Source organism: Schistocerca americana, chromosome 7 (genome assembly GCF_021461395.2).
Source record: "Schistocerca americana isolate TAMUIC-IGC-003095 chromosome 7, iqSchAmer2.1, whole genome shotgun sequence".
Taxonomy (NCBI): domain Eukaryota; kingdom Metazoa; phylum Arthropoda; class Insecta; order Orthoptera; family Acrididae; genus Schistocerca; species Schistocerca americana.
Window position 1 is genome coordinate 554,231,936 of NC_060125.1, and position 24,701 is coordinate 554,256,636.

The 24,701-nt window shown below is 46.7% G+C and overlaps 1 protein-coding gene across 2 annotated transcripts in view; it reads left to right on the forward strand.

The window, feature by feature from the left end:
- Window positions 1-24,701, forward strand: part of LOC124621873 (Krueppel homolog 2) — a 52,916-nt gene that overhangs the window by 16,695 nt on the left and 11,520 nt on the right. For both annotated transcript variants that reach the window (XM_047147337.1, XM_047147338.1), the window contains one exon: window positions 9,966-10,099. In XM_047147337.1, the coding sequence (XP_047003293.1) occupies window positions 9,966-10,099 (134 nt within the window). The remainder of the gene's footprint in view (window positions 1-9,965; window positions 10,100-24,701) is intronic.

Here is a 24,701-nt window from a genome sequence, read left to right on the forward strand (position 1 = left end):
TGGCAGCACCTCAATGCCCTCCATTGCCTGAGCAACAACAATTGGGGTACAGCTCACTGTACGCTTCTGCAGCTCTACAGAGCCCTTGTCGAATCCCGAATTGACTATGGAAGTGTGGTTTGTGGTTCGGCAGTGTCTTCAGCATTGCATTAACTCACCCTGTGCACCACTGTGGGGTTCAATTAGCGACAGGAGCTTTTAGGACGAGTCCGGTGACCAGCGTACTGATGGAGGCTGGTGTCCATCCGCTGCAGATCAGACGTGTGCAACTGCTCACCAGTTATGCAGCACACATTCATAGTTCCCCTGAGAATCCGAATTAATGTCTCCTTTTCCCGCCCGCAGCAGTACATCTCCTGCATCGGCGGCCCAGACCGGGGCTAACGATTGCGGTTCGCGTGCGATCCCTTCTCTCCGAACTGGAGTCGTTCCCCTTACCACCTCTACTTGTGGCCCATTCACGTACACCTACATGGTGCATCCCTCGGCTGCAGCTTCATCTGGACTTTTTGCATGGCCCTAAGAACTCCATTAACCCCGCCACTCTCCGCTGTCACTTCCTCTCGATTCTTGACGTGTTCCAGGGCTCTGAAGTGGTTTACACCAATGGCTCAATGACTGATGGTCACATAGGCTTCACATATGCTCATGGAGGGCATATTGAGCAGCACTCCTTGTCAGTTGGCTGCAGTATTTTCACTGCAGAGCTGGTGGCCATGTCTTGTGCTCTTGAGTACATCTGCTCATGCCCTGCCGAGTCATTTCTCCTGTGTACTGACTCATTGAGCAGCCTACAAACTATTGACCAGTGCTACCCTCGCCACCCTCTAGTAGCGTCCATTCAGGAGTCCATCTATGCCCTGAAACAGTCCCGCCATTCCGTGGTGTTTGCGTGGACCCCAGGACAAGTCGGAATCCCCAGCAACGAACTTGCCAACAGGCTGGCCAAACAGGCGACGCAGAAACCGCTTCTGGAGATAGGCATCTCTGAAGCTAACCTGTGTTCTGTCTTACACCGTAGGGTTTTCCAGCTTTGGGAGACAGAATGGCATAACAGCACACACAACAAACTGCATGTCATTAAGGAGACTACGACTGTGTGGAAGTCTTCCTTGCAAGCCTCTCACTGGGAATCAGTTGTCCTCTGCCGGCTCAGCATTGGCCATACGTGGCTAACGCATGGTTACCTACTCCATCGCGAGGACCCACCTCAGTGTCGCTGTAGCTCCCAAATGACAGTCGTCCACCTCTTGCTGGACTGCCCACTTTTAGCCGCTCTGTGGCAGACTTTTAACTTTCCCAGCACCCTGCCTTTGGTGTTGGGCGACAATGCCTCCACAGCAGCTTTAGTTTTACGTTTTATCCGTGAGAGTGGGTTTTATACTTATGTGTAGGTTTTAGCGCATGTCCTTTGTCCCTCTGTGTCCTCCACCGTAGTGCTTTTAGGGTGGAGGTTTTAATGTGTTGCAGAGTGGGTGGCTTTCCCTTTTTATTCTCGTGGTTGGCCAGCCACTGTAATCTACTCTCGTGTTTTACTCTCTTCTGTTTCTAGCGTCTCTCTTTAGTTTTCTTATCCTCTTTTGTTCCTTTTAGTGTTTGTTGCCTTCCCTTTGTTCTTGTGGCTTTTCCTTTCTTTCTGTTGTGTGTTATATGTTTCATCCATTTTATTCTCACCCTTGTGGCATTGTTTTATTAGGAACAAGGGACCGATGACCTCGTAGTTCGGTCCCTTCTCCCACCTTTAAACCAACCAACTGCTGCCTCTGACTGGAGTTGACAGGAGACCACAACAATACATGATTCAAAGGGCAAATAGGTTGCAGTGCAGTCAACAGACTGCGTTTGAACAAAAGGATTGTGCACAGGAGACAGTGGCCCATATCACTTGTGAGATCTAGCGGGCTGCTGCATAGTCCATCCTCCAGTCCAGCAACCAGCTCAGATGATGGTGTGTACCTTGGTGGAATGACAGCTGTCACTTGGCATTCAGAGCCACATGAACAGCTCTGTGGAACTTCAAACACCATCCAACTACAGAAAACCTTCTTGCGATCAGATCTGTTAGAGCACATGTAAGGCAAGTGGTAAAAGAACAGAGGAGGAATTCCTTGAAGGAATTCACAAGTTCCATTAATCGATCCATTTCCACTGTGCAAGTTTAGGAATCAGTCATGTAGATTTCAGGCAAGGACAATACACATACCTTTACGGCCCTGTCAAGAAATGAGGTCTTGGTGGACGTGCCTAAAGACATGGCTTATGTTTTAGCTGAACCTTTTTTACAGTCATTGTGTCATCCAAACAAGATCGTTCATTTCAGGTGTTCTGTAGGATTGCGGAGATGAGGAAGCTCCATGTCTTCTCGCATTATGGGGAAGTCTACAACCCTCCATTCTCCATGTGTGAACTGGAATCAGCTCTGTCCACAGCCAGACACACTGTTCCAGGAGCTGATGAGATTGATTATGTCTTACTCCATCATCTGTGCCCTGAAGCAAAAGGACAGCTCCTCTCGTGTGTCGGATGTGGTTTAATGGACAGTACCTCATGACTTGTAAGGAGACAATATTCCATTATGGAAACCAGGCAAGGACCGTAGCACCCCTAACAGTTATTGGAGTGTAGTCCTTACCAGTTGTATGGGTAAGACTCTTGAACTCGTGGTCAACCACTGCCTCATCTGGCTGCTTGAATCCCAGGGTCGCCTGAGCCGCCCCCCAGTGCGGTTTCAGGTGTTAATGTTCCACCCTTGACAACTTAATTCTGGTGGAGACAGCGATACAGGAGTCCTCCTTATGCCAAAACCACTTGTTTTTTGTGTTTTTTGACCTTAAAAAGCATATGACACTACTTGGAGGTACAACATCCTTCTCCAACTTCACAAATGGGGACTACATGGACGACATCCGCCGCTTCTTATCCACTCCTTCCTCGAGGACCGGTACTTTCAATATCATATTAATGATGCCTTGTCTGTCTGTTACGTTCAAGAGAATGGGGTCGCCGAAGGCAGGGTACTCAGTGTCACGTTGTTTGCCATTGCTATCAGTGGCATTTCCTCCACAGTCAGGAACCCTGTCGAATGGTTTTTGTTTGTGGATGACTTCACAATCTTCTACCCTTCCTCCAATCTTTCAATGACGACAGGACAGCTACAGCTGACCATCGGGAGGCTGGAAACATGGGCTAAGACAACTGGTTTTCAATTCTCACCAAAGGAGATTATGTGTGTCTATTTTAACCATGCTTGTCGAAGTTTTAACCAACCAGTGCTCACAATGTGGGGGGGGGGGGGGTATAATATTTTACAGTTTTCAGAAAACTGTACACTTTTTCACTCTAAAGTGCCTCTCGTCATTGAATGTTTTGAAATGCCCCAGTGGAAAAGCAGGGGGAGCTGATAGGTCCCACCTCCTGCAGTTTTATGGGGCACTTGTTCAATCACGTTTGGAGTATGGCAGCATGGTCTACGGATCAGCCCATATTTCCTACCTCAAAATGTTAGACTCTGTCAATCATGAGGGAATTCGGGTATCGACTGGCGCCTTTTGGACCAGCCCGGTCTAGAGTCTGTGTGCAGAAGCTGGTCAACCACCAATCTTTCCTTTTGGCTTGACAGGTGGTGAGAATCTCAGCATTACTGAAGTCAATGGCATTTAGTGCTGCGGTCCACCCCAACTTTGAATGGATTTCAGGAATTGGTCCCATGCAACCAAGCCATTCGGGCTACATGCTATTGACTGCCTGAAAGATCTGGATTATCAGACCTCCGAATACACAGCCAGGTAGGGAACGTGTTGCCGCCTCAGTGTCTTCAGAGGCTCAGAACTTGCTAAGGTGCAAGAAAACTTGTTCTCCAGGTTACAATTTTACAGCTTTGTTTTCTTCCATTTTAAGTGTGTACCACAGTTTTATCATTGTTTATACAGAGGATCTCAGAAAGAGGATGTCCTTGGTTGTTCCACTGTTTTATATGATACGGTTTTCAAAGTGTGTCTTTCGGAAAAATTTACAAATTATGTTGCAAAGTTAAATGGCATTATGATGGCAATGGAGAGGATTCACAGGCATCACTATACAAGGTTTCTTGTCTGTTCCGGCTCACTTAATACAATACTTCACCAAATGCAGCCTGTAGACCAGCTGATTCCGCTCATCCACGACTCCTTACAGCAGCTCCAACACGGTGGCAAGGAGGTGATCCTTTTGCTGGTTACCTGGCCACACTGGGATACAGGGAAATGACATGGCCGACAAAGGAGCCGAAGAAGTGTGTCGGGATGGTGTTGTCCATCAATGTCCCATCCCATTGGATGCTGTCATCTCATTTTCTGATAGACGCATCATGTGTCAGTGGGAGACTGATTGTTGCAGGTGACAGAAAACAAACTGTGGATGCTCAAATTGACCACACAGGCATGGCAGACTTTGTCAGCCTCACTGCTGGAAGGAGGTTTTGCTTACCAGGTTGTGCATTGGACATAGCACCTTAACACGTGGCTTCCTCGTCTGGTGGGAAGATCCACCACTCTGTGAGGTTTGTGGTGTGCCACATTCAGTTTAGCATATTTTGGCAACACGTGTCTTATATACTGATATGAGGGCAGCCATCAGTCTCGATGGAGCTCTGCCCACCATCCTCACCTGATTCCAGTGTTACAAGAGTGGTGGAATTTGTGAACTGTCGGGCCTCGCCCCTAAATTGGTGGGGAAGAGAGGCAGACTAATGCATTATAAACTGCTCTGCATGTGGGACAGCCTTCGTACCCACTCTTGAGACTGGCATGCTGCTTTTTTGTCAGGGCACTTTTGACCAGGATGTTGAGTGCCCCTCACCTAAAATCATTACAATCATGAAACCAAAAGAAGGCATTTGCATAAATATTTGAGAACAAAAATATTGTAAATATAATAACATATGAATATTTAGCAGTCATTGTACAGATGGAAAATGAAGCGGTGTCACAAGCACAATATTGAACCCCTCCGTTAACCATCGTTCTTGCTGTGGTGAGGTGGCTGGTGTGCCTCAAGGAAACAGTTATCCATACCATAGGTACCACCAGTTTGGAGAGAGACTTGACATATGGGTCCTGAAGAACAGGGACAGCTGCCATTCATTAGTTTAAGGGGCAACAGTCTGAACGACTGATGTGGCTTTTTAATATTGGTGTGCGCACTATTGAAAGCGCGGGGGAAGCCATAACCATTATTTATCAAGAACATGTAGCACTACTTTACATTTTAATGGTAATGATGTCCTCTTGGATAAAATATTGTGGAAGAAAAATAGTTCCCCATTCAGATCCCTAAACATAAACTACTGAGGAGAATGTCATCAGAACACCAAATATTGGCATTCTACAGTTTGGAGTGTGTAATGTTAAGTCAGTTAATCTGGCAGGTAGGTTAGAAAACTTGAAAAGGGATATGGATATGCTAAAGGTAAATACTGCAGAAATTAATGAAGTACAGTGGCAGAAGGAACAGAATTGGTAGTCAGGTGAGTATAGGGTTATCAGTAAAAGATCGTGAAGGTGTGACACCATAGCAGGACTAATAATGAATCAGAACAGAGGAACGTGGGTGAACTGTGTTCACTTTAGTGAACACGTTATATATCTGCTAGCTCCATAGATGATGAATTTGAAAGAATGTATTATGAGAGGAAATATATTATTCAGATCATTACAGTACAGGAGGCGAAAATTTAATTGTGTATGGAGACTGGTATTTGATAGCAGTAGTGTGAACACAAGGCCTGGGGAAAGCATAAAAGGGGAATTCGCCTAATAGAACTGTGTGCAAATCACAGTTTAATTATTGCAAACATATAATGAGTGATGGTAATATAAATGGAAGAAATCTGGAGACACTGGAAGGTTTCAGATAGGTTATCTAGTGGTAACACAGACTGCAAAAGAAGATTTTAAACTGTAGGGTGGACTCTGATCCTAATTTATTGCTTATGAGCTGCAGATAAATACTGAAGAAATTGCAGAGAAAAATTGGAATTGGAGATGTGACCTGGATCAGTTGAAAGGTAGTTTCAAATTGAGCATTAGGTAGCTATTGACTGCTCTGAGAGATGAAATACTGAAGATGATGAAGGATCAGATCAGCAAAAAGACAAAACTGTAGAAATCCTCATATAACCCATAGGATATTGCATTTGAAGAAATGAGTTGATATAAAAATGCAGCAAATCATAGTAGGCAAAAGGAAATGCAGGCATCTAAAAAATACATCAGTGTACCATACCAGTTTTTGGACTGAAGACAACAACAGTAATATATCATTATAAATTAGATAAACCAGTATGGATTATTAAATAACAACGGTATGGTAGTTATGCTTTGTGAAGCAAATTTTGTTTGTTGCTGTGGTATTCCTCATTAAAAACTACAGCGATTAAAACATTTTTATAGACTTTGTCTGAATGCAGAATTACATAAGAATGCTGCACAACATGAAAAGCATAATAGGTTTGACTCTTGTATTTTTATAGGTGGCTGTTTACTGTACCTTTTTACATTTACAGCTCTACAAGCCCGTTTATGGTGTGTGGTGGAGGGTACTTGTGGTAGCACCATCACTTGCCTGCTCCCTGTTCCATTCACAAATGGATCACAGGACAAGTGACAATCAATAAACCTCCATATGAGCTGTACTTACTGTGATTTGTCTCATTGTCATTATTCTATGATGTGTGGGTGGGAGAAAGTGTACAAGGTGATTTTTTTCGACTCTGTACAAACTCTTGGGATTGGTTGATGAGAGGATACGGAACAAAAAAAGTTCTAATGAACTTACCATCCAGAAAAGCATGGTTTCCATGCTAGAGACCATTTATTCAGTCATAAATTGTTACGGAGACTGTGGTCTAATGTGCGCTGTACCATGCAGCCACAGTTACAGTGTGTGGAAAATGGCTTGCATGTGCTTCAGTGCATGTGTGTACATGCACAGAGTGTTCTGTCTTACACGTTCAAGTCAGTCAGTACAGCAATTCAAAAAAGAGAGGGATTGAGAGAATGAGATTAAACTTCTCTCCTCCATACCTCCTCTGTGTTACCACAGATGACTTGTCACTCATATCATTTGTACTGCAATTGCAGCACAACGATGTGCCTATTTGCTTCCACCGCTCTGAGTGGAATGCATAAGTTCTAATAAATGTTCACCTACCTGGAGTCTTCTGTAGTTGTCCCCTGCACAGGAAACAGCACACAGGTCATGAATTCGTTATCTTGAGGCTGTAAGAAAATCTTAGTGAGGAATGATATTACATGAATAACTAAATTTTCAGTTATTTTTGTTTATATGGGATGCCACTTGCTTTTTATTAGAAACTGCACAATTACATTCCACTTTAGAGTCCCAAGTAATTTCCAGTCTTCAACAAGATAATTAACTGCGTATTTCCGTAAATACTATCATACGGTTCTCGACTTCATGTCCAAATAACCAGAGTTTGTTGACACCATCTGTGGCAGACATGTCTGTCCTCCGACACTGCCAAACCAGCTATGATCTTGCAGCCGAACAATTTTGCCCGCCACCCGAGTTAAGCATGACCCAAAGATAAGCAAAGTGCCTCGTCTGCCTTTTTGTTTAGCAGGTATTCATTATTCTGCTGGTTGTTAATCCTTGTGAAATAATGGAATGATAGTACACTGTTGAGAGATGGTTTAATTTGAAATTGAAGTAAATGCACTGTTCAGTTTGTCCAATATTAATAACAGAACATTATTATTTTGGCATGTAACTTCTGAATGCAGCAGCCAATTGTGCAGAGAAGGACCACAATTTAGGCTGTAACCACCTGTCATTGGTACCTCACACCACATTATGTCATCTTGCCATTGCTGCATTCTCAACTGCTCTAAGAAGAGCTTCTTGCACCTGAATATGATGGCCGGAAATCCAGAAATATTACTCCAGGCAGCATCTGAACAGTGTCAAAGGCAGCATGAGTAAGCTGTTCCGGTGTCTCCACATCTGGAGTGGGCTCTGCATACACGATGCTTTTGAGATAGCTCCATAACCAGAAACCTCATAGGTTGAGATCCGGTGAATGAGCAGGCTATGCAACTGGACCCCTTAGTCTGATCCGTCAACAAGGGAAGATACTATTGAGATGCGTCCACATTTTAACAGTGAAGTGGGCTGGAGCACCATCATGTAGCTGCCACATAACCCTTCAAATCATCAATGCCACTTCTTCCAGAAATGCCGATAGTTCCAGCCTGTTAGGCGACGTAAAGGAAGGAAGACTGGTCCCAAAATGAGGTTGTCAGTTATCCTGTCCCACATATTCCAGCTGCACCGATGCTGATGATTTGCTGTGACCATACGATGGGGGTTCTGCGTACTATCCCACAGATGACTGTTATGAAAGTTGAAGATACCTCTCAGCGTAAGGATGGTGTCATCTGTGAATAGGGTGAATGACGCAAATCCCGGAATTGTTGAGCCTGATGAAGAAACCAATGACAAAACTGCTCCAGATGTGGAAATTCTGTCGGTAGTAAGCCCTGCACACGCTTTAAGTGATCAGGGTAGTAAAAATTGTCATGGAGAATGTTCCACTTGGTCATCGGGGTTACCCTGTACTGGCGGGCCAACTGCCTGATACTTACATGGCGGTTACTGCCAACAGTGTTAATCACATTTTCGTCCAAGTCTGATGTGGAACATTTCAGGTACATCCTTAACAATTTCTTGATTCCTGAAATGACTGTCTCAAATGGACGATGAAACACTATTACAAACATTGAATGCTGTGGTTGTTGTCGGTGGGAATAGGTTGCTACCTGGCACCCATTGCCATTTGCCTTTCTGTAAGTAAATACCATGTTGGCGAGCTCTGGATTTGAATATGGAACCACTGTGTACAATGCTGTATCACATCCACTGCAAGGTGAGTCAGTGAGAGAAGTGAATTGGACACAACATTACCAATTACTATGCCAGGAGAGGACACGATGTATGAGGAACAGTACCGCATTCTAGGAGGAAACCATGCATACTGTAACTGTAGCTGCATGGTACAGTGCGTATTAGAGCGCAATCTCCGTAATGAAGTATGATTGAATAAATTGTCTCTAGCATGGAAACCATGCATTTCTGGACGTAAGTTTATTGCACCTTTTTTTGTTCCGTATCCTCTCATCGATCAGTCCTTAGAGTTTGTACGTGGGGGGGGATCACCTGCATATTGCTCAGCAGTTTTTGGATCATACAATCTCAAAATTACAACTCTAAAACATCTTATTGGTGGGTAAAAGGTTCTCTTGCAGTGTCTACCACTGGATTTTGTTGCTCATTTCTATAGCATTCTTGCATTTACTAAATGAATCTGTAACAAAATGTGCTGCTCTTTTCTTTTGTCTATCTTCTCTCTCTCTCTCTCTCTCTCTCTCTCTCTCTTCCTCTCTCTTCTATTAATCCTACCTGGTAAAGGTCTTCTATTAATCCTACCTGGTAAAGGTGCCACACTAACAACATTACCCGAGAATGGGGAGAACAAAGGTTTAATAAAGCCACTTGCGTTTCTGTACAATTGTTCCGTCGACTCTCAGCCTAACCGTAATAGTTTGTTTCATGTCATCATTGCATTTTGTCACTTTGAACATCTACTCTTACATTTTTTATAGTTAATGTCAATACAATTTTTCCTGTCTGACAACTATAATAGTAGTCCATATCAGTAGCCTTTGTTTGCTATGAAATTACTGTTGAATAAAGAATGCGGGGTGAGGGGGACTCTACTTATTTACTTACCACAGTATAGTAAGTGTTAGCCTATGTCTACCAATACTTCGTGTCGTTTTGCCCCCCCCCCCCCCCCTCCCCCCTCCCGGTTCTAGTAGTTTGATTAGGGATTCACTTTAGGGATCTTACCCATAAAACATTTTATTTTATATCCAATGAAATGATAAAAACTTGTACATTCTTTCCAGGATTTGGGACAGAACTCATGGTGGGCAGCTAGGCTGCTTATCTCACTCGTCGAGTTCCAGACATACAATATTCTGAGGCTGGTCGCCTTTGTGGAGATTGTCCTGATGCCAATTGCCGTTTTGTTAATACTTGTGTAAGTTTTCTTCATGATCTTAAAATTAAGATATAAATTTTAAAATGTGTATCAGTTACTCACTCTGTACATGGAGCAAGCAGTAGTAGAAACCAAGAAAATTTTGTAAAGGAAATGAAAGTTAAAGGGAAGTGGTAAGAACTTTAAGGTTTGCTGATTTCAATATAATGAATGGCAAAGGACTTGGAAGATCATTTGAATAAATGGATAGTGTCTTGGAAAGAGGTTATAACATAAATGATAATGAGAGTAAAACAAGGATGATGGAATGTAGTCCAATAAAATCAGATGATACTGAGGGTTCTAGATTAGGAAATGAGATATTGAAAGAAGCAGACAAGTTTAACTATTTAGTGAAGTGAAATATGTAGAGGTGGCAGAGGTAAAGAGGGCTGGCAATAGCAAGAAAAGCTCTCTTGAAAAAAGGGAATTTGTAAACATCAGATATAAATATGAGCTGCTGGTCTTGGGTGCAAGATAGTTTAAGAATGTTGAACACGAAATGTCAGTTTCAAACATGAAGATTGTTGAACTTTCTCAAACACCAGTGGATCATTGTATTATGTTGAGAAGTTTCAGATCTCGTCCTAACATATGAACAAGGAATTGATTCATGGTGTGCCATTTCAGCATTAAGGAATGGTGTAATCATAAATTGTGTCCCTTTTTATTACTAATTTTTTGTTCTGATAAAAATTTAGTCACTTGTACAGCAGTGATTCAAAGCCTTCCATTTTTAATGCACCTTACAGATATCAGCATCAATAGACAGAGAACAAAAAAGGAACTATTACTCACTGAAACATCAAATAATTTAACTTAAACATTAGTTGCAGAATTTGCCAGCACTTAATAGAATGCAGAAGCTGGTAGTAAGATCACAGAACAGAATGAGATTCATTGCCTGCTAGCGTGCCACTGTTCTTCTTTAACAGGTTTGTTATAGGTTTTCTCAACTCGTGGGAAAAATTGATTTCTCCATTTCAAGTGGCCAGACAATGTAGGAGTTCGAAAACCCACTAAAACTCATCCTTCGTATTTGGTTCCTGATTACATACTACAAGGTGATTCAAATGAGTTTTTTTGTTTATTATTATGCAAATGATATAATAAGAAAAATTACACATACATCATTTTCCAGTGTAGTCCCCAGATGTGTAACGCACACATTTCATGACTTTGGAATTGCATGGATACCTCGTGAGAAGAATTCTTTTGGTTGTGAATAAGCATTTGCGCACCACGATTTTCACCTCGTCAACATTTCTGAAATGCTTGCCTCCCAGCACTTCACTGAGCGCTCTGAACACATGAAAGTCACTCAGGGTGAGGTCTGGTGAATAAGGTGGATGTTAAACACATTCATATTTCATCTCCCTTATTGTTGCTTCAGTTGAGTGAACAGTATATGGACAAACATTTTTGTGTTGCTTGTCATTTACTCAGTTACTCAGGGCAAGATGACTTCATAGCATATTTGAGTGTGAATTACTGGTCACTGTTAACCTCCTTTCCATGTAATGTTCCAGAATTATTTCTTTTGCATCCCAAAAGCAAGTGAGCATTACTTTTCCTGCTGAAGGTTAAGTGCAGAATTTATTTTTGGCCCCCCTGCTCGTTCAGGGGTAAGAATAGGCCTGCGGTATTCCTGCCTATTGTAAGAGGCGACTAGGAGGAGTCGCTCAAACGTTTCGGCCCTTATGTGATGGTCCCCTGTCGGGTTTGACCTCCATATCTCAAAATTATTCCAAAGAGTGAGCCGATTGGGGAAGGGCGCCTTACTTGCTGCATTGTGTCCATCGTGCGTTGAGACCTTTCGCCAGCTTATTTGTCGTTGCATTGCAGTCCTGCCCGCTCTCCATCTCTCCATGGATACGTTTCTGTGTGCACTTTCCGCCATGCAATGTGCAGTACGGTTGTGTGCACTGATGACGACCATGGACTAATTGTCACCTAATATCCAGCATGGTAGCCAGTCCGTTGTGGTGGGGCCACCATGTACCCTGTTGGTTGTAGCCCCCTGACAACACAGGGGTTGCTGTACTGATGCCTGCACCATTAGCTCCCCACATATGCCAAGGAGTAGATACCCATCTCCCTGGGCCATCAGGACTCCCGGCAATGGCCATCCTGCCAGGTGACCCTTACTGTTGCTGGGTGGCACCCATGGGGAGGGCCCTTGATCAGAGTAGGTGGCATCAGAGTGGATGACACGCAATGAAGCGTGGCGTGTCTTCTCTTGCTGGTGGCCAACCACCAGCAGCCTCTAAGTGTTTGAGGGCTCACTTTAAAGCTAACATGTATGACCCCAAATCGTTCCCCTCCCTGGCCGCATCATGGGAGGAACGTAAGGCTATAAATGATAGCGAAACATATTTGTCTCGGTATCTCATCTCTACCAGAGCTGATGAAGAATCCTTTGTGTCTGTGAAGCCTCAGTTCTTTGTAGAGCCTTTAGAGGACAAATGCGGGGAGGTGGATGGCTTGTCCAAAATGCGGTCCGTGTCAGTCTTGATAAAAACAGCATCCTCTGCCCAGTCATGAGCCTTGCGCGCTTTTAAGAAGCTGGGGGATGTTTCAGTTACTATCACACCCCATAAAAGCTTAAATATGGTCCAGGGCATTATTTTCCACCGGGATCTTCTTTTACAGTCCGATGACGAGCTGTGCGCCAACTTCGAGCAACGAGGTGTCCATTTTGTCTGGTGCGTCCACCAGGGTCCGAGGGATCATCAAGTTGCCTTTATCTTGGCCTTCTAGGGTGACACATTACCTTAGAAGGTCAAGGTGATGGTCTACCGTTGTGATGTCAAGCCATATATCCCTACCCCGATGCGGTGCTTCAAGTGTTGGAAGTTTGGCCATATGTCTTCTCGCTGTGCTTCCAGCCTCATATGTCGTGATTATGGTCGTCCATCCCATCCTCATACTCCATGTGCCCCACCTCCCATCTGTGTCAACTGCGGAGAGCACCATCCCCCTTGCTCGCCGGACTGTAAGATTCTACAGAAGGAAAGGAAAATAATGGAATACAAGACCCTGGACCGACTGACCTACACTCAAGCTAAGCAGAAATTTGAATGGCTTCATCCAGTGCGCATGACGTCATCTTATGTCGCCACTGTCACTCCTGCTACAGTTCCATCAGCTGCACCACATACATTCAGCTCTCCGAGCCGAAGGACCACACCTGCCCCCTTGATGGTGGGGGGCACTTCCCTCCCTGTTGCTCCCGCACCACCTAACTCAGGAGCAGCACCCCCTCAACCACTGGGGACGCCAGTCCCCACTTCTAAGCCGGAGAATCGCAAGTCATCTTCGGCTTCTCCCGCTAGGAAGGGATCCCTTGGGTCACTCCCTTCCCAGGTTCTTACCAGAAGCACAGCAAACACCCACCAGTGGCTGAAGAAGTCACGGGTAGCTGGTTGTCGAGCTTCGTGATCCTCTTCAGTCCCGGAGACTGACTCCAAGAAGCCCTCCCAGCAAGGGCAACCTAGGGAACAGCGTGAGAAAGCGAAATTGAAGACCCTTAAGACCAAGGAACCTGCGGTGGCACCCACTCCACCGCTACCTACAAGCTCTGCGTCTCAGGATGAGGTGGAGATTCTTGATTCTGCTGAGGACCTTGATCTCGCCAGTCCCTCGGACATGATGGATGTCGCTCCTGTCAGTACTCAATCGGTGGCGGCAGGTGACCCAGGAGCATAATTTGCCTCCTCAGTCCCTTCACGCCTTTCTCAGCCATGGACAATGTCATCCTCCACTGGAACTGCAGCAATTTTTTCCACCATCTTGCTGAGCTCTGACAACTTCTCAGCCTTCACCCTTTCCTCTGCATTGCTCTTCAAGAAACTTGGTTTCCGGCAATGCGAACCTCCGCCCTCCGTGGCTATCGGGGTTATTAAACGAACCGGGCAGCTTATGAAAGGGATCTGGTGGCGTCTCCATCTACATCCTTCGCTCCCTTCACAGTGATTCTGCCCTTCCACAAACATCTTTAGAGGCTGTCGCTGTTCGGGTGTGGACTCCTCAGGCTGTTACTGTTTGCAGTCTGTATCTTCCACCAGATGGTGATGTCCCGCAGCATGTCCTGGCTGCGCTGATAGCTCAATTGCCACCACCTTTTCTGTTACTTGGCGACTTCAACGCCCATAACCCTCTGTGGGGTGGATCAGTGGCAAAAGGCCGAGGCAGCACCGTTGAGCATGTATTGGCACAGCTTGGCCTTTCCCTTTTAAATGATGGTGCCTTCACACATTTCAGTATGGCGCATGGCACGTACTCAGCAAGCGACCTTTCGATCTGCAGCCCTAGCCTCTTACTGTGTGTCCAATGGAGTGTGCACGACGATTTGTGTGGTAGTGACCGCTTTCCGATCTTTCTGTCACTGCCACAGCGTCACTCTTCTGGGCGCCGCTGCAGATGGGCTATGAATAAGGCTGACCGGGACTTGTTCTCCTCCATTGCCACTCTTGAGCCTCTTTCCAATGACGCCATTGATGCAGTGGTTCACTCGGTCACCACCGGCATTGCTACTGCCGCAGAATCTGCCATTCCCTGTTCTTCTGGGTCCCCTCGGCGGAGGACTGTGCCGTGGTGGTCGCCTGAGATCGCTGAGGTAATTGAAGATCACAGGTGGGCGCTCCAGCGTCACAAGCGGCATCCCTCATTGGAACACCTCATCGCCTTTAAACGGCTCCCTGCACGGGCCCGCCACATCATTCACCACCACAGCCAGGAGTGCTGGGAAAGGTATGTCTCCACCATTCCTTACCTCTCCATCGCGGGTTTGGGCCAAGATTAGGCGACTGTATGGCTATCGGACCCCTGTCAGCTTCCCTGTGCTTTCACCGAATGGGGCAGTCTGTACTGAATCCGAGGCCATTGCAAACTGCTCAGCAGAGCATTTTGCTCAGAGTTCTGCTTCTGCGAATTACCCACTGGTCTTCTGCTCCCTGAAAGAGCGGTTGGAACGTTGAAGCATTTCATTTCACATGCGCCCCCCTGAATCGTACAATGTTCCGTTCAGTGAATGGGAATTCCAAAGTGCCCTCACTGCTTGCCCTGATACGGCTCCCAGGCCAGATCGCATCCACGGTCAGATGCTCGAACGCCTCTCGGTGGACTGCCAGTGGCGCCTCCTAGACCTTTACAACCATATCTGGGTTGCGGGTGAGTTCCCATCGCAATGGCAGGAAAGCATCGTAATCCCCATTCTGAAACCTGCCAAGAACCCACTGGAGGTGGACAGCTACCACCACATTAGCCTTACCAACATTCTTTGCAAGTTGCTCGAACGCATGGTGAGCCAGCGGTTGAGTTGGCTCCTTGAGTCTCGGGACCTCCTGGCTCTGTCCCAGGGCAGTTTTCGCTGAGGACACTCCACTGACAACTTTGTGTACCTGGCGTCTGCCATTTGGTCAGTCTTTTCCCGGCGACAAAACCTCATCGCCGTCTTTTTCGATCTCACGAAGGCCTACGATACTACTTGGCGACACCACGTTCTCGCTACTTTGCATGAGTGGGGTCTTCTGGGACAACTCCCAATTTTTATACAGAACTTTTTATCCTACCGCACTTTCCGAGTTTGCATTGGTGCTTCCCATAGCACACCCCATCCATAAGAGAATGGGGTCCAGCAGGGCTCTGTCTTGAGCGTCCCACTCTTTCTGATTGCCGTCAATGGTCTTGCGCTCGCAGTAGGATCGTCAGTCTCTCTCCTCCTCTATGCTGATGATTTTTGTATTTCTTTCTGCTCCTCTTCTACTGTTGTAGCTGAACACTGTCTGCAGGGAGCTATACAGAAGGCGCAGTCATGATCCCTCAATCACAGCCTCCGGTTTTCAGCCGCCAAAACTTGTGTGATGCACTTCTGTCGCCGCCGTACTGTACAACCCCATCCCGAACTTTACCTCGATGACCAACTACTAGACTTAGTGGAGATTTACCGCTTCCTGGGACTGGTCTTTGATGCCCGCTTAAGTTGGCTTCCGCATATACATCAGCTTAAAGACAAGTGCTGGCTGCATCTCAATCTACTTCGATGCCTGAGCCACACTGACTGGGGTGCTGATTGTCGTACACTACTGCGGATGTACCAAGCCGTTGTACAGTCCCATGTTGATTATGGAAGTGTGCTGTATGGTTCAGCCACCCCTTCTGTACTGCGTCTACTAGACCCTGTCCACCACTGTGGAGTTCGCCTTGCTACTGGAGCCTTTCAATCTAGCCCCGTGAACAGCCTCCTTGTAGAAGCAGGTGTTCCTCCATTGCAGCTCCAGCGGCAACTATTGCTCGCAAACTATACCGCACACATCCATAGTTCACCTTGCCACCCAAATTACCATCTTCTTTTCCCCAACATGGCGGTCCATCTTCCGCAATGGCAACCCAGAATTGGAAATCTCTTCGCTGTCCGTGTCTGGTCATTTCTTCATGACCATGATGCTTCCCCCCCCCCCCCCCCCCCCCCCCCCCCTACCACCTTTCCTGCAGATTCATTTCCATACCCCTCCATGGTCAATACCTTGGCTGCAGCTTTGGCTGGACCTATTGCTTGGCTCCAAAGGCTCAGTCCCACCTGAGGTCCTCCGTCGTACTTTTCTCTCTGTTCTTGGCAAGTTTGGGGGCTTTGCCATCATCTACACTGATGGCTCACTGGTCGACGGTCCTGTTGGCTTTGCTTACACTCATGTTGACCATACAAAACAACGCTCCTTGCTGGTTGGCTGCAGTGTATTCACTGCAGAGCTGGTTGCCCTCTGTCACGCTCTTGATCATATCCGCTCCTGCTCTGGTGTGTCCTAAGTCATTTGTAGTGACTCCTTAAGCAGCCTACAAGCCCTCGGCCAGTGCTTCCCAACTAAAAGGAGTCTCAACCGTTTTGGCCTTTCATGTGTTGGTCCCCATTAGGGTTTGACCTCCATTCTTCCAAATTCAACAGAAGTACGAGCCTTTTGGGGAAGGACACCTTATGTGGTGCACCATCAGTCCTCTGTGCCCTAAGACCTTGGCACTCTTCATCTTCTTGGCGTCGTAACTGCTCCCACCATCCATCATTTTGGGCATACGCGCCTGATGGGTTGCGTAAGTTACACCGTTAGTGCATCACCATCTGCACCCACAATAAATATGGATTTCCCATGGCACCCAACATCCAGCACGGTAGCCAGCCCGTTTTGGTGAGGTTGTCATGTACCCTCTAGGTTGTAGCCCCCTGACGACACAGGGATCATACTGCCGATGCCTGAGCTGCCATCTCCCCACGTAAGCCAAGGAGTAGCTGCCTGCCTTTCTGGTGCATCGGGACTCCCGGCAACGGCCATCCTGCCAGGTGGTGGTCTTTGCTGCGGCTGGGTGGCACCCTTGGAGAGAACCCCTGGTCGGAGTGGATGGCATCGGGGCAGATGATCCACACTGAAGCAGATGAAGTCTCAATCCAGTGGTCGAACGACCGCCAACGTCTCTAAGCGCGGTAAGGTAGACTTTAACGCTGTGATATATCACCCCAAATCGTTCCCTTCCATAGCCACGCCCTGGGGGGGATGTAGGGCTGCGGACAAACAGGAGCCGTATTCACCGCGATACCTTGTGTGCAGCAGAACCGATGGGGATTCGTTTTTGGGGACTAAGCCTCTTTTCTTTGTGAACAATCTTGAAGATACGTTTGGGGAAGTGGCGTCTCTTTCCAAAATGAGGAGCGGGCCCATCCTGATACAAGCAGCTTCATCTGCACAGTCATGGGCATTACTCACCTGTGAGAAGCTCGGTGACATACCCGTTAACGTCACTCCCCATAAGTCCTTAATTTCAGACCAGGGGATTATCTTTCATAAAGATCTTCTGCTACAGTCTGATGATGAGCTATGGGAGACCCTGGCACGACGAGGTGTACACTTTGTCCGTCATGTCTTTCGGGGGCCCAAGGATAATAGGATCGCTACTGGTGCTTTCATCCTGGCCTTTGAGGGCGACTGCTTGCCCGAGAAGGCCAAGGTCATGATGTACCGGTGTGATGTCAAGCCCTATGTCCCACCCCCTATGCGCTGCTTCCAGTGCTGGAAGTTCAGACACGTGTCCTCCAGATGCACTGCCAGCCCCACGTGTCGAGATTGTGGATGACCTTCGCATCCCAATGCTCCGTGTGCTCCGCCTCCCACCTGCGTTAACTGTGGGGAGCATCATTCTCCCTGCTCGCCAGACTGTGCAGTCTACCAACGAGAGCGGAAGATACAAGAAATTAAGACCCTGGACCATTTAACTTACCAAGAGGCAAAGAAGAAGCTAGAACGACTCAACCCCACACCTTTGTTGAGGAGTTATGCTGCTGTAACACTGCCGCCACCAGTTCCTGCAAAGAATCCTTTCTCAGTTGGCCCACAGAACAGTCAAGTTACGCCTGCCCCACTGCTGGTAGAGGCCACTCTATCTTCCACTCTTCCCAAAACACCCAGTTTGGGAGCAGTGTGCCCCGAACAACCGGGGACGTCCATTCCCACCTCTCAGCCGGAGAAGTGACAGCCTTCTCCGGCTGCTCAGCCAGAGAAGCAACAGCCTCCTCTGGCCTCACTCGTTTGGAAGGGGTCCCTTCCAAGGATGTTACCAGTGTCTCACAAGCCACTAGCCAGTGGCTGAAGAAGCCACCAGCTGCTGATCAAAGGGCTTCACACTCTTCCTCTGTTCCAGACAATATGTCAGGAAAGCCCTCCCAACATGCGAACCCTCCTCCCAAAGACAAGAGAGAGAAGAGGAAGCTCTCTAAGAAGAATAAGGACCCAGTGGTTCCTGCGCCACCGCTTCCTGTCAGCTCAGCCTCTGAGGATGTCGAGCTCTTTGCGTCCACTGATGACCTGGATCTCGCCATCTCCTCAGAAACGACGGAAGTTGTGACGTCAGTCACTCAGTCGGTGGCAGCATGTGACCCTGCAAAGTAATTTGCCTTTTCAGTGCCTTCATGCCCCTACAGGACACCCTTTGTACAATCCTCCAGTGGAATTGTGGCGGTTATTTTAGGCATCTACCTGAGCTACAGCAGCTTCTAAACATGACACCTGGTTTCTGCATTGCCCTCCAGGAAACCTGGTTCCCGGCAGTGCGTACCCCTGTCCTTCGTGAATACAGGGGCTATTACTGTAACTGTAGCATTTACAATAGTGTGTCAGGTAGAGCCTGCGTGTATGTCCTTACCTGTGTATATAGTGCTCCTGTGCACCTTCAAACATCATTGGAAGCTGTGGCTGTCAGAGTAAGGACTACCCAGGACATAACTATCTGCAGTGTCTATCTTCGTGGGAACTCCAAAGTGCCCTGGCATGGTGCCCTGATACAGCCCCTGGGCCAGATGGCATCCACAATCAGATGCTCAAACACCTGTCCCCAGACTGTCAGTGATGTGTTCTTACCATCTTCAACCGCATATGGGGCGATGGTGTCTATCCGTCACAGTGGTGAGAAAGTACCATCGTTCCGGTGCTGAAGCCTGGTAGGGACCCGCTTAATGTGGATAGCTATAGGCCCATCAGCTTAACAAACGCTCTGTGCAAGCTACTGGAACGTATGGTGAGTCGACGGCTGTGTTGGCTGCTCGAGTCTCAGGGTCTCCTGGCTCCATGCCAGAGCGGCTTCCGTCAGGGCCGTTCCACCTCTGATACTGTGGTCTTCCTTGAGTCTGCAGTCTGCACTGCTTACATGGCTTCCACATATTCGTCAGCTCAAGCGTCAGTGCTGGCAGCATCTGAATGCCCTCCGCTGCCTCAGCAACACGACTTGGGGTGCAGATCGTAATATGCTGCTGCGGCTCTGCAAAGCCCTCGTGCTGTCCTGACTCGATTATGGGAGTGTGGCGTATGGCTCAGCGTCGCCCTCAGCGTTGCAACTGCTAGACCCCGTTCACCACTGCGGGGTTCGGCAGGCGACAGGAGCATTCTGCACTAGCCCTGTTAATAGCCTACTTGCTGAGGCTGGGGTTCCTCTACCTCGCGTCTGGTGTCAACAACTCTTAGCTAACTATGCTGCACACATCCATTGTTCGCCCCATCACCCTAACTACCGTCTCCTTTTCACTAATGTGGCATTCCATATCCCACACCGGCGTCCGCGATCACGACATACAATTGGGATCCGTGTTTGGTCACTACTTAGTGAACTCGAGTCTTTGCCTCTTCCATCTGCTTTCCGGGTCCACCCACATGCACCACCTTGGTGTATTCGTCGGCCACAGCTTTGGCTGGACCTCTCACGATGGCAAAAAGATTCAGTTCCTCCTGCAGTCTTGCGCCGCCAATTTCTTGCTCTCCTAGATGCATCCCATGACTTGGAGATTATCTGTACCAATGGCTCAATGGTTGATGGCCATGTGGGGTACGCTTATGCTCATGCGGACTATGTAGACCAGCACTCCTTGCCGGAAAGCTGCAGTGTTTACACCGCAGAGCTAACAGCCATTTTTCATGCCCTTGAGCGTATCCGTACCGGCACTGGAGAGTCCTTCATCATTTGCAGTGACTCTCTCAGTAGTCTGCAGGCTCTTGACCAGTGTTACCCATGCCATCCCATTGTTGTTGCCATCCAGGAGTCCGTTAACGCTCTTGAACAGTGTAGACGTTTGGTGTTGTTCATCTGGACCCCGGGACACGGTGGGATAGTGGGAAACGAACTCACTGACAAATTAGCGAAGAGGATACCTGCAAACTGACGCTGGAGATCGGCCTACTGGCAACTGATCTCCGATCGTTGTTGTGCCATTGGGTCTTTGGGATGTGAGGAGACAAATGGCGCACTCTCTGCACCCAACAAGCTGCGGCGAGTAAAGGAGACTATGACTGTGTGGGGGTCTTCCATGCGGGCCTCTCGCAGGGATTCTGTTGTTCTCTGTAGGCTCTGCATTGGTCACTCTTGGCTGACGCAGAGTCATCTCCTGCATCGAGAGGACTCCCCTAATTGTTGCTGTGGTGCAAACATGACGGTGGCCCATGTGTTGTTGGAATGTCCTCTTTTAACCGCCCTCAGGCGAACTTTTAATCTCCTAGGTGATTTATCATCTCCTTTAGGTGACAATGTCTCTATGGCAGATCGGGTTTTAAGTTTTATTCGCGCAAGCGGCTTTTATAGGTCCATCTAATTTTATTGTATCGCCCTCTTTTGTGCTGTATATTTTACTAAGTTTTGTGTTGTAATTCGACTCCACCCTAATCTATTAGGCTGGAGGTTTTAACGTGTTGCAGAGTGGCTGGCTCATCCTTTTATTTTCGTCGTCATCCAGCCATGGTTATTTGCTGTACAGTTTTAATTCTTTCTGCGTTTCTTCTATATGTTGTTTTTGTCGTTGTGCTCCATTTTCCATGTTGCCTTACTGTTGACTTTGGGGCTTTTCTTCCCAGGAATAATTTTTTTTTTTAAGTGCTCAGCCTGACTGGTGGATGGTTTAAATATGCTCTGTGTGTTAATGAAACAAGGGACCAATGACCTTTGCAGTTTGGTCCCTTTAATCTTTAAACCAGCCAACCAACCAGTGCTTCCCTAGGCATCCTTTGATATTGTTAATCCAGGAGTCTCTTTATGCCCTCTACAGGAGTTGATGCTCAGTGACCTTCATTTGGACCCCAGGCCATGTTGGGATACCGGGCTATGAACATTTTGACCGCGTGGCCAAATAGGCCACCAGTAAACCATCTCTGGACATTGGCCTCCCGGAGACCGATTTGCAAGCAGTCTTCCGCCACAAAGTTTTCACGATTTGGGACATTGAATGGTGCAACCTGACCACACCAAACAAACTCCATGCTATCAAGGAGACAACGAATGTGTGGCGGTCATCCATGCGAGCCACTCGCAGCTAATCAGTTGCCCTTTGTCAGCTCTGCATTGGCCACATCCGGTTAACGCACAGCTGTTTACTGCGCCATGAGGACCCGCCTCTATGTCGCTGCGGGTCGGCTTTGATGGTGGTCCACATTTTGTTGGCCTGTCGCCTTTTAACTGTGCTCAGGCAGATGTTCGCACTGCCTGACACATTCCCTGCCCTTTTAACAGATGACACTGCCATGGCAGGCTTAGTTTTGCGTTTTATTCGGGCAGAGGGCTTTTATCACTTGATCTAAGTGTTTGTCACTTTTTTGTGCTGAGTCTGGCCATTGGCCTACGATAGTGTGTTTCTAGGTGGTTGGCTTTTCCTTTTTTGTCTCTATCGTCGGCCAACCAGTCTCACTTTGTGTGATTTTAATTCCTTTTGTCTGGTCTCTGTCTGAGTCTTTTTTGTCCTGTGCCATCTCTTGTTGTCTCAATTGTTCGTTTTTATTCTTTGTGGGTATTTGAAGTTTTTAGAAAAAGGGACCGATGGCCCTAGCAGTCTGGTCCCTTCAATCCCACAAACAAACAAACCAACCAACCAATTTATTTTTGGTGAAGATTGTGGCACATTCCTTGCTCGACATGTTCATTTCAGATTGGTGATAGTGCATCCATGTTTCATCTTCTGTAACAGTTCTGTCCAGAAATCCATTACTCCAATCTGTAAATGATGCAGAAGTTCCCTACAGTCATTGACAGGATGAACTTGTAGTTTGGCAGTTAGCTGACAAGGCACCCCTCTTGTGGAGGCTTCATCAAATTGCAGCATACCGTGGACAATATTGTATGCTGAACCAGCACTGATAGCCAAAGGAGTGGTTATTTTGTTTGAAGTAATAAGAGTTTTCCTTCACAGAGTCTTTCACTGCAACACTGTTTTCATTTGTCACTACATCACGTGCCTGCTGCAGCTGTGGAATGTCTTCACAGAAGTTACACCTCTCTTTAACTTTTTGCATCACATACACACTTGATGCAGTTTTTATGTGAACCAGAGTACTGTGAGTTCATCCTGTGATGGATTTCCAGAGGTTTAACAGCTTTGCTACTCAAAAAGCATTTTATGGGTTGCAACTCCAAACCAATGCCAGTCAACAGTGGGGTGGCCACCTTTGCACTGATATAGCTTCCTTTTCTATGATGCAGCAACAAGCTATCAACTATTTGTTATTTGTTGAAACACAAGGATCACGCCTGCTTGCTGCCAAACCAGTAGTACCATTGCAACTACTCACAGGGGTGCAGTGTGGGCTATATTTATCGTATGCCAGCAAAACTTGGTAGACATACTAAAGTTTTAACGTGGAACTGATTTGCACTGGGGGCAACTTCCTCAAGTTCCAGTTTTGCCCACCAGGTGCAACTCTGGCACTGTGAACACACGATAAACATGTAGAAATGTTTCCATATGTAATGGATTAGGGGGGGGGGGGGGACATAGGCAGAAAAGGTCAAACAAATGAGGAAGTCATAATGTTGATTTCATTATTAACTGCCACTTTCATAGTTGTTCGACATGAGCACCAGAGAAGTCAAGATGGCACCAGATTTGCAGCTGGTGGCCAAAATTGGAACTAATTTTTTTCCAGCATAAATTCGTTCTGTATTAACGCATTAGCATATCTACCAAATTTTGCTTCAATATGATGATTAAAGCCCACACTGGACCTCCGTGAGTACCTGCACTTTAATTATAACAACCTGTTACAATGGAATTTCATTGCAGTTTTAAGGTTTTGAATGACTCTCATACATGTATCATTAACAATTGATTCTCAAAAGTTTGTAACAAGTGCTGCATACAGCTGGATAAAATACATTGAGAGATGGAATAAGCAGCCTATTGCGAAGAAGAAAGAGCACCGTCCAAACAGGCCTTCGAGGCCCAATAGGACCAGCCAGCCACTGTACCATCCTCAGCCTGTAGGTGTCACCGGGTGCAGGCACAGAGGGGGGGACGCGTGTTCAGCACACTGCTCTCCCACCTGTTGTCAGTTTTCATGACCAGTGCTGCTACTTTTCAGTCAAGCAGATCCTTCATTGGCCTCACAAGGGCTGAGTGCACCCTGCCAGCCAACACCACTCAGCATACTCAGGGTGACCCGTCCGAGTGCTAGGCAAGCCTGACAGTGCTTAACTTCGATGACTGATGGGAACTGGTGTTGCTACTGCAATAAGGCAAACCTAATAATTGTTCTGTTGGCATTTTCTGTTGTGTAATAGTGCAACTAGCAAAATTCTGCTAGGTTAACTGAAATAGTGTGTTGTCAGGTACAATCCCCTTGTGTGGACACATCATATCTTAACAGTAGAAAACAGAGGTTGCACTAACAAATGATATCACAGAAAGAAGACTATATTTGGAGTGGATCCTGCAAGATACAGTGCATTGCCCACTTCTCTTCTTGACCTGCGTAAATAATTTGCCTAGGGCTTATTCCATCTTGGGCTTTCCATTGTTTAACTTTTGCTTTTCATATGATTGCAAGTCTTAGAAACAAATGAATTGTCCTCTTGACATATTCTGCATATTTCCACTCAGTCATGTCTTGTGGAATAATTTCTTGATGTAACTCATCACTTATAAAGAAAGTATAGATTTCACAAAAGAGCAATGTAATAATAATTGTGGCGTTCACCCACGGTCATAATTTGGGGACCTTTTCAAGGAATTAGGCATTTTAACTGCACTAATGAAATACGTGTGTTCCCTACTGAAATTCATCACAATTTGAGAAAAATAGTAATGTCCAAA